General features: G+C 49.0%; 1 protein-coding gene across 1 annotated transcript; it reads right to left on the bottom strand.

Moving 5' to 3' along the window:
• Positions 1 to 4,286: 4,286 nt before the first annotated feature.
• LOC147977247 (uncharacterized) lies at positions 4,287 to 10,406 on the bottom strand. Its single transcript, XM_087519935.1, has 8 exons — positions 10,073 to 10,406; positions 9,550 to 9,645; positions 9,081 to 9,167; positions 6,289 to 6,384; positions 5,833 to 5,919; positions 5,005 to 5,275; positions 4,686 to 4,890; positions 4,287 to 4,532 (listed from the first exon to the last, which is right to left on the bottom strand). The coding sequence occupies exons 1-8, from the start codon at positions 10,309 to 10,311 to the stop codon at positions 4,411 to 4,413; spliced, it is 1,203 nt and encodes a 400-aa protein (XP_087376061.1). The 5' UTR covers positions 10,312 to 10,406; the 3' UTR covers positions 4,287 to 4,410.
• Positions 10,407 to 10,836: the final 430 nt, after the last annotated feature.

Raw genomic sequence — 10,836 nt, forward strand, 5'->3', positions numbered from 1 at the left:
GCTTGGGATATTTTCAACCGGTTTGGATGGCGGTCATGTAATAGGATCGGCATGTAGTGCTCCTATTATATTTTGCCAGCCGGTTGTGGCTTTGGGTCTTACCTCTTTTAAGCTTTTGTTTATATTTGCACTACGACCTTTCAAGACTTTGTTACTGGATTATTCTTTTAATAATATGAGCCGTATGCATCTTTCTGATGCAGAGACTGAGGTACACCCCCTTTTAAAAAAAAATGTCGATGCAGCCCCATGCTCCTGGCACCGGGAGGTCCGTAAGGACGAAGCAGCCTCTGGGTCCGGACGAAATAGAGGGAACGTACGATGCAGCCTCTGTGTGGACTCTAGGGAGGTCCACTATGCGTGATGCAGCCCCCGAGTCCGATAAGCAAAGGGATACGTTGTTTCTACCTCTAGGTCTATCCCAGGGGTTTGTTTTATCCGAAAAAATTTAGTACATGAGATGCTATAAATCATTATGGGAACATGGAATATTTACTTTATTCGCCAGTATGTTGGGGTGCAGCTAAAACATTGTGACTAAAAACATAAGAAAGAGCCTTACGCTTGGTAAATAGAAATTATGCATAGAAAAGGCGTAGCTAGGCAGCGTTCCACACACGCTTCGTGATCTGGCTTGTCTTTCGGCTGCGGAGGTAGTAGGCCCCGTCCAGAGGACCTCATGAATGATGCAAGGACCTTCCCATGGGGGAAGAGAGCTTATTCTCTGCTTCTGTTTGAGGCGGAGGACGAGGTCGTCGGTGTCGAACTCACGAGCCCGGACGCGTCTGCCTTGATACTGCCATACCTTTTGCTGGTAGATAGTTGTGCGTTCAAGGGCAAGGAACCGAGCTTTCTCCTTGGCGTCGACGTCATCTATCCTGGATTCCTCCGTGGCCTCCTCCTCGTACCCCCGAACTCGTGGGGAGTCATACACCACATCTATGTCAAAGGGGAACACCGCATCTACCCCGTACACCATGAAGAGTGGTGTATATAGACAATGGACCTGTTTGGGGTGGTCCGTAGGCTCCAGTGGATGAATGGGAACTCGTCAACCCATTTTCATTTTGCTCAGATCTAGAGGACAGATAGGAACTCGTCAACCCATTTTGATTTTGCTCGGACCAACGGGGATATGAGACGGGGCTTCAAACCCTGCATGATCAACCCATTGGCGCACTCCACATGACACCAAGGAGTAATCTATTTGGATTCTTCTTTTGTGGCAGAACTCCTTGCACATCTACTGTAAAATTGAAGGCATTGTCGGTGATGATGTTGTTGTGGACCTAGAACATGTGCATTATTCATCTAAAATTTTACAGTTGTGTCGGCCTTCGTGTTTGTGACGGGATGATGAGAAAAAAAATTGACGGTTCTGTTAGACACAACATAATGCATTGGGAAATAGATCATAAAGCCATCTTATCTTACCTGAAAATAAAGGATGAGGCACTTGATTTCCTGGAACAATTTCAAGGAGATATTTATGGTCTAATAGAACCATTATCTGGACCATTCGGATATTTTATGCTGCTAATTGATGCATCAACGAGATGGTCCAATGTGTGCCTGCTTTCAACGAGAAACCATGCTTTTGCAAAGCTGATTGTTTAAATCATTAAATTGAGATAAAATCACCTAGTAAGCACAAGATAAAATCCATCAGAATGGATACATTTAATGATTATTACTGCCTAGCTTTGGGCATTTATGTGAAGCATTCAATACCTTATGTATAGACACACACAAAAACCTACTCCCTCCATTTCGAATTACTTGTCTTGGATTTGTCTAGATACGGATGTATCTAGACTTATTTTAATGCTAAATACCTCCGTATCTAGACAAATCTAAGACAAGTAATTCGGAACGAAGGGAGTAGTAGATAGCAAACGCAGGCAAGAAAGGAGAAAGGTGAAGCAACAAGTAGGTCGAACATGAGGTGGCGGGCTTGCTGATGTCCAAACAGGTTAGGGCCCACCAACCTGGCGGAATCATCAGCTAGATCCAAGCGAGGAGGAGGCAAGTGGCAATGAAGTGGTCAATGGCGCCAGCAAGGAAGACAAATTATGAAGCATCTCAAGAAACCAAACACAAACCAATAGGTAAAATTCACATACTCTATTTACTTGGACATCCCTACGCTGTAAGCAAATGTAAGAGCAAATATGACATTATATGCCAACACAACAACATTCTTGAGGTATCCATCCCATATCCACGCTACTGGAGTCCATTTATTAGTCACCGCAGTACATATTTTCGCAAAGCCAAGACGCAAACCACAATAGGAAATGTCACTAGCGGATATTGGAAAACATTCAGTTGAGAGTCAGGTCTCCATCCAACATTCAGTTGAGACTCAGGCCTCCATCCAACGACACTACTCCCTCCGTTTCAGTTTACAAGTCCCTACGCGTATACCTAGGTTGTCAATTTTATTTTGTCATCCTAATATAAAATGCATAACACAAAAATTATAACGTTTGAAAATAGAACATCTAAAATTTATATTGGTATATTTTTTTAATATATTTTTTAAAACGGAGGCAAAAGCTTTGCCTCATCTCATTAATAAAGAAGAAGAGAATTGCCCGGTTAATTAACGGAAATCCGGGCGAAAACCGTTACAACACGTCCACATAAGACACACATGGCGACCTGGCAACCAACACAAGAACGCACACGCGTCGCCAAAGGAGAGAACACCCTCAAGGTTGCAACCCGGTGCCATCGTCATCACACCTCCACAAGGGCAAGTCCGACTCCACCATCGACGACCACCGAAGTAGCCCTCGCCACAAGCAAACGCCGAGGCCTGCACCGGCCGATGCCAAACAGTCAACCGCACACGCCGACTACCCGGAAGCTCCGACTCTGTCAACGAGCATTGCAGGAAATAAGCGTTGAGCCTGCGCCGAGCCAGCGCCAGAACCGACCACCCGCCTCGCGTCATCGTTGCAGCAAGGGCCCCTCCTCAGCTGCTCCGACTCCAAGAAGACAAAGTGAAGCACGGCAACCCCTCGAACACGCCGGATGAGACCGACTACCAAAACTTAGCTGCAAACCAACTCCGCCCATAGCCGCCATCGTTGCCACACAAGAATCCACGTCACCCATCCACATTGCCAGCCGGGCACCTACCGACCGCGATGTCGTGCATGTCCAGCTCCAGGAAAGCGCGAAGGGGATCGATGACCTTCAAGGCGACGCCCCCAAGGGGGTCGCGATGTTGGAGAACGACGCCGTCGCCCGACTCACACCGGAGTCTTAGGCTTTCGCCCGATGGCCAAGGTCCGAAGGTGCTAGGAAAGGAGAGGCTCCACGACGACCCCCCAAGGAGGAAGAACGACGTCCCCGGACGCCGCGTCGTCTAGGCTTTCGCTCGGAGCCCCTCACCGAGCACCCCCATGCAACTGGCGATGCAGCACCACCGGACCGCAAGCCTGCTATCCCACACACCTCCTACGCGACGACGGCACCACCATCACGCAGGAGCCGCCATCCTCACCGCCAGCAACCGCCGGCGAGCCAGAGCCGGCCAAACCAGCCAGATCTGGCGCCCACCACCGCACTGCCACGGAGACCACCAAGCTTCACTTGAGCAGGGAGGTGGGCTGCCACCACACCCCCACACGCCGGAGAAACGCCTAGCCGAAGCCTTCGGAGTCCGCCGACGCCACCAGAGGCGCTGCGAAGAAGCCGCTGTGGTCGCCCACCGCACAGCCGAGGGGGGTTGAGCCTCCCCCACCACCCATCATGCCGCCAGCCACACCGGAACAGCAAGGCCGGCCAGAACCGGGGCACCAAGCCAGGGAGGGGGGGCCGTCACCCCGCCCCATCCCACCGAGCAGGACAGGCGGCCAACCCGCCTGTCCAGCCACAGTCGCCGCACCGCCAGATGGGCCGCCGCCGAGCAGCTGAGCCACCCGCCTGCACCTCCATTCGCCGGATCCACGCAGCAAGGAGCCACCGGAGCACCGCCAGGCGCCGGATCTACGCCGGGGCCGCCGGAGCAGCCGCGGACCTGCAGCACCGAAGCCCCCACCACCACCTGCGCTGGGAGAGCGGATCCCGCCGCCGCCGGCCGCCAGGGGGCTTTGCCCGCAGACGTGCGCCGGCGACGGCGAGGGGGGTGGAGGGGATGGGGGAGCGGAGGTGCCGGCGATGGGGGTTCTGCCCGTGCCGCCCCTAGGAGCGACGCGGGGGACTTGTATTAGGTTGGTCAAAATGACGATCTAGGGGTACGCGCACGCCCTTTAAACTAAGAGAGAGGTAGTAACTTAAGTTAATCCATATCTACTCCATGCGATGGATATTCTCGCAAAAGGCAAGCAAGTGAATATACACCAGAGAAGATTGGTCACACAAGCCAGCGCTAGCCAGCAGGCTCCAAGTGCTACATCATTAGTCGCTGTCGCTGTCGCCATCTGAACCAGGATGCTCAATACAAGTACTACTACCGCCGCCATATGCTTGGCTGCTTGGGTGAACAACAGGCTGGTAGTTTTCGCATCCATAGCAGCGCCCTGCAACATAGATAGAAAAAAACAAAGAGTTAGACTAATATCAATATGAGATTGCAACAGCACAACTGGCTGAACCTGATGCAAACCTCACGAACAATAAGAAAACAGGCCAAGAATCAGGAGGAGCAACTGTCAAGAAAACCAACAAGGTACCTGCATCATTTTCTCCAACTATACAGCACATAATCACATCATTCTCACTCCGGAAATAGAGGTCGACTTCAGAGAAGAATAGCTTGGTACTGTCGGCATCAGCATTCTGCTGGTCCTCAGGCTGCTTAGCTGTGAAGTTATAATGGGCACCGCCCCCTCCAAACTCGTAAAATATGGATATCACTTTTACCTCCACCAGCTCATACTGAAAAAACATAATGGAAAGACATGTTTAAAATGGATAATCAGGCTGAAAAGTCATCCCGATTGTCACAACCTCACATACACGGAGATTAGAGAGAAAGAGAGAGAGGTAGACCTTGGTGTTGTTCGCTCTGTTGTATTTACGCAGGGCCACCTCCGCGTGGTAGCGCGCATCCTTTTGTTTGGCCGCGACTCTTCTTTCGCGCAGCGCGTTCCTCACCTCCGGAGGTTTCCTCTTTCGCATTACAGGTGGAATTCCGATGGAAGCGATGTCAAAGTCACCCGTCCATTTGGGTGGGGGCAGAGGCCGAAACCTCCAAGCATGTTCCTCCATGTTGATACCTTCAGCAGTGCTCCTCTCCTTGGACATCCAACCAGCTTGACTCCTGATTCATTATTGTGAACTGATTGTTATGCCAAAAAACAAAAATACATCACATGTACCATGCCTTAACGTGAGAAATATTAAGTTATCACTTACCCAGTTGCTTTTCTTTCATGATGAAGGTGCATGCAAAGTTCTTGAAACATGATTGAAAAACCCATTGAGTTTGTTCAGAATTAAATTTGACAGATTTACCCATTTGATTTTCTTTTATGATGAAGGGGTGAACTACATGACATAACATAATGAGAGCAAAACATGAGATTGTGATATTAATTTTATTGAACGGATTGCTGAGTGTTTCAGCACAGTTCTAAGCCCATCAGCGATGAAGCTTGCAGTGTAGAATGTTAACGGGAGGAATTGTCTTAAGCATTTACCTGGGAAAACAGTTTGGGATATTTTTTAAAAAGGACGATATAATAGTAGGAACCAGAGGATTTGGGTTATCGATCTTGCAATGACATCTCAGAATGCCAAATGAAGATGCACAATGACGTTGAACAGAGAGCAATCCAACAATTTAAGTAAGAGGTTAGGAGTGTTCAACTTGCATACCTTCCTTTTGAAGAGGCGCCTGAGATGGCAACTTGATGGTGGTGTTGCTTTGTCTCCTGTGCCTTGGCATTCAAATTCTGTTTAAACCTGAACCAGAACATATGACTTAAATAGAATTAATTAAAGTAAAAGGAAACTAAGTTGTCGAGGTAATCTACCTATTATTATTATTCCAATTTTAGTAAATTTCAGAACCAGAAAATATTTTTGGAACCGATATCATTGCTCGGCTTTTCAGTACAATTCTTAGCCGATGTAGTGTAGAATGTTTTTTTAAAGAACGAAATTCAGCTAACCATGGGAACAGGGGGAATTATGCAACCCATTTTCCAGAAAAAAAAACAGTTTGGAATATTAACCAAAATGGACAACTTAACAAAGGGATTCAGAGTATTACCCAATGACCATGCACAGTGGTGTTGAACAAAAAAAAACTGAAGATGTTAGGATTTTTACCTTGCATATCTCCCCTTTGAAGCAGCATGTGAAACTGTAACTTGGTGTTGCTTTGGCTCCTCCTCTGGGAAGACAGGCAGCAAACCCCCCTTATACCTTGAACCATAACATATGATTTATTCAGAATCACAGTGAAATGAAGCAGAGTCGTCAACAAAATATAGTAACATTCTAATTTCGGCAACTTTCACAATCGTAATAATTTGTTCTCGCCGCAAGATTCAGAACCATAAGAACTTCTTCTCAGATACATTTATACTTCCAGTATACTTCCAGTACCATAAGAATTTGTTTTCAGATTTTACCAAATTTTAGAACCACAGGAGATTCCCACCAAATTCGGAGTACATATATAATTTCACCGAATGTTAGAACCACAAGAATTTCTAATTCCAGTGCTAAGAATTTGTTGTTGGATAAACTTCCAGTCTCAGCACATTTTGGAACGGAAATAATCTGTTGTTCAAACCAGGAAACAGACATACATAGTGTGGCCTTGTTTCGAAACGAAACAAACCGAAGAGAATTACAACAAATTCATATACTCCCTCCATAAAGAAATAGTGATCTAAACGCTTTTATATTTCTTTACAGAGCGAGTATATCAGCACAGCTAGGCAGGCAGCGGGCCGGGGGGAGGAGCCGAGGCGACTCGCCGGTTAGCTAGCTAGGGCTCTGCTGCAGGATGCGAACGGCGAACCTCCCTCGCCCGCCTTGCCAGGACCCGCGGCTGCGCGCTCGTCCAGATATAGCTACTACGCATACGACGGCACGTATAAGAGATAAATTGCACGAGTACTCGAGTAGAAAACTTACGAATCCTCCTGGCCAGTACCTCCCTGATCCGCCATGGCCGGCTGCGTGGTTAATGGTTTGATCTGCAGTTTCTAATCCGCGCCAGGGGGTGAGGTTGCAGCGCGTCGTCTGATGGGTTCGTATATGATTTGTAGGACGGCTCTTCTTTATACCATCGTCATGGTTTGACCAAGAGAGGGAGACGGACAGGCGGACAGCCAACGCGTTTCCGATTGGTGCTGTCTACGGTTTGGCCTTCCTAAAGTTCTGCTGATTTTTATTCGACTGCCAAGGAAAGAAACCAACTTCTAAAAGCATCTTCAGCCGTTGTGCCCCTCCAAATATTCCAGCCGTGTCCACCCCAAGCATCTCCGCACCTCGACAAGGAGGACGCGTGGTGGTAGCTCAGAGGTCCACGAGCGCGTGGCGCGCAATGAGGAAGTGGCCGGGCGCCACCGCTCCTCGAGCTCGCCCTGCGGCAGCTCCGGCATGCCCGGGCCAGTGACGATGTCGAGGAGGCCCCGGCCACGCGGTGGTGCACCTCGGCCACGGCGGCGAGCGAGCGTAGGGCGAGGTCGCCATCCCCTTCCTCTGCATCTTGCGGGCAGCCAAACTAGGCGGTGACGGCGACGCGGCGCGCGGTGAGCAGGGCGGCGGTGAGGAGGCAGAGGACGGTGCGCGGCAAGGAGGCGGCCGCAACCAGCAGAGCGAGCACCACGACACCTGTCATCGTCGACTCGGCGATTATCACGGCCTTCCTCGACAGTCGGTTGCCGGAGACGTCGAACGCCCGGAGCGTGGTCTGCGGCAGCGCGGGCACCGGCCCCATCAGCAGATTCCCGTCGAGTAGCAGCGAGGTGAGCCGCGACACGCGGGTGAGCTCCCGCAGGATCCGGCCCCATCAGCAGATTCCCGTCGAGCAGCAGCGAGGTGAGCCGCGGCACGCGGGCGAGCTCCCGCGAGATTCGGCCGGAGAGGCGGTTGCCCGAGAGCACGAGCACGATGGCGCGGTGGAGCAGCGCGAGGCCGGCGGGGAGGGGGCCGGAGAGGCGGTTGCTGGCGAGGTAGAGCAGCTTGAGGTTGGGGAGGGCTGCGGCGAGCCCGTCGGGGATGGGGCCAGATAGCGTGTGTGACCTTGAGGCTGAGGGATCCGGCTTGCCTGCTCCCTCTTCATGCTTTCATCCGTGCTCCCACCTCATCCTACGACTGTCTTTTTTTCTTTTTCTTTTCTAATCTAATCATCTCCCCCTGATTTTAAGGGGATGTGGCCGGGCCTTATTTTGTTCCAATCAAATCAAGCCATGTATGCGGGAGCACGGATGGGAGCATGGGAAGGGAGCAGGCAAGTCTCGTCCGAGGCTGAGCACGCGCAGCTCAGCCTCCGGGAAGGGACTGGCCATACAAGCAAGCGCCGGCCACCGGGCTTCAAGTGCTACATTACTAGTCGCTGTCGCTATCGCCGTCTGAGCAAGGATAGTCAATACAAGTGCTACTACCGCCGCCGTATGCTTGGCTGCTTGGGTGAAGGTGCATGCAGAGTTCTTGAAACATGTTTAAAAACTTGTCAAGATTGTTTAGAATTAAATTTTGACATGATGAATTGAACAGCTGTCAGGTGGGGATGCCGGAAAGAAACAGCTGCATCGCAGAAACGGGCCAAGAACTACATGACACAACACAATGAGAGCAAAATATGAGGTTGCGATAATTTATTTTTAACAGATTGCTGAGTGTTTCAGCACAGTTCTAAGCCCGTCACAGATGCAGCTAGCAGTGTAGAATGCTAACGGGAGGGGTTGTGTTAACCAATTTCCTGGAAAAACCGTTTGTAATATAAGCAAAAAATGGACGACTTAATACTGAGAACCAGAGGATTTGGGTTATTGATCTTGCAATGACATTTCAGAATGCCAAGTGAAGATGCACAATGGTGTTGTACAAAGAGCAATCCAAAATAAATAAATAAGTAAGAGGCTAGGAGTGTTCAACTTGCATACCTCCCTTTTGAAGGGGCGCATGAGACAGCAACTTGATCATGGTGTTGCTTCGTCTCCTGTGGCTTGGCATTCAAATTCTCTTTAAACCTGAACCAGAACACATGTGTTAAATAGAATATAGTGAAGGGAACAGAGTTATCGACACATTCTGTATATTTTATTCTAATTTCAGTAAATTTTAGAATCAGAGAATGTTTTTGGAACGGATAGCATGCTCTGTTTTCAGTACAATTCTTAGCCCATCACTGATGCACTCTGCAGTGTAGAATGTTTATTTTTTAAGAACAAAATCAGGCTAACCATATGGGAACAGGAGAATATAAACAAAAACGGACAAGTTAACATTGGGAACCAGAGTATTTGAGCTATAGATCTGGAAATCACATTTCAGAATGCAAAATGACCATGCACAGTGGTGTTGAACATAGAGCAACCCAGAAAAAAAAACTGAAGATGCTAGGAGTTTTACGTTGCATATCTCCCCTTAGAAGCGGCGCGTGAAACTGCGACTTGGTGTTGCTTTGGCTCGTCCTCTGGGAAGGCATGCAGCGAATTCCCCTTATACCTTGAACCATAACATATGATTTATTCAGCATCACAGTAAAATGAAGCAGAGTCATCAACACAGACTATTAATATTCTAAATTCAGCAACCCCTAGAATTCTATTAATAATTTGTTCTCACCTTCTCAGATACAGTACTAGTTTCAGCAAAGTTTTAGAAACTGTAAGAATTTGTTCTCATACACATTTCCAATTTCAGCAAATTCAGAACCACAAGAATTTGTTCCGGTATACATTGATAATTTCAGCCCTAAGAATGTGTTCTTCGATTCATTTCCAATTTCAGCACATTTTGGAACGGAAACAATTTGTTCTTCAAAACAGACAGCCTAGTTTAGAAACGAATCGAACTGAACTAGAGCAAATTGATAGATCAGAACAGCTAGACGGAACAGGGAGACACCGCCAGTTAGGGGTCCTTGACGTACGTAGGCAGCGGATCGAGGGGAGGAGGAGGGAGGCGCGTCGGGGGGACGGCGAGTGGGCGGTTAGGGCTCCGCAGGATGCGTCTGGGGACGCCATGCGAGGCGTCTCCCTCGCCCGCCGTGCCAGAACCGGCGGCCGCGCGGTCGTCCAGATCTAGCTGGGACAGGCAGGGGTGAGAGCCGCACCGCCAGCGGTCATGGAGTGGGGAGGGAAGCGGGATGAAGCAGTCGTCCACGGACATGGTGGGTCACGGCGTGCCGGCGAGGCGACGCCGGAGGCGGAGGAGGGCGGCGAGCGAGGGTTTAATTCGCCGGAGCCGTGCACTACTGCTCTGTTTTTTCGAGGCAGCCGAGGAGAGGGTTTAATTTGGGAATCGATTTATACCCCTTCTTTATTTTGGATTTTTGGAGTATCACGCCACAAAGCGATTTTGGATTTATAAAGAAATACGGATCACTACATAGAATAAAACGGTACTATCTTTGTAAAGAAATATAAAAAAATCACTATATTAGAAAGATAAAATAGAGTATCGACCTCTTTTTCTAGGTGTGAAATGTGAAGGAGCCAAAGACGATAAGGAGCACAGAAGTGGCGTGATGGGAAAAAATCGCAGCAAAATCAAAGCAAAACTATGGTCAAGGGGCAAAGTTGGATAGATGGAGTGATGAGTTAGCCGAGGAGTGCAATAAAAAGTTACATAGCTAAAGTTGTGCGCGGGCGCCATTATCACAAAGGAGTCATACCTTATCTAATCTTCCTTTTC

Source organism: Triticum urartu, chromosome 4A (assembly GCF_056163025.1).
Source record: "Triticum urartu cultivar PI428250 chromosome 4A, HENAU_Tu73, whole genome shotgun sequence".
Taxonomy (NCBI): Eukaryota; Viridiplantae; Streptophyta; class Magnoliopsida; order Poales; family Poaceae; genus Triticum; species Triticum urartu.

Coding starts and splice junctions, on each gene's coding strand:
- LOC147977247 (XM_087519935.1), bottom strand. CDS start 10,311: ATGTCCGTGGACGACTGCTTCATCCCGCTTCCCTCCCCACTCCATGAC. Junction 9,168..9,549: donor TCTAAGGGGAGATATGCAAC/GTAAAACTCCTA, acceptor GTTCTGGTTCAG/GTTTAAAGAGAATTTGAATG. Junction 5,920..6,288: donor TCAAAGGGGAGATATGCAAG/GTAAAAATCCTA, acceptor GTTCTGGTTCAG/GTTTAAACAGAATTTGAATG.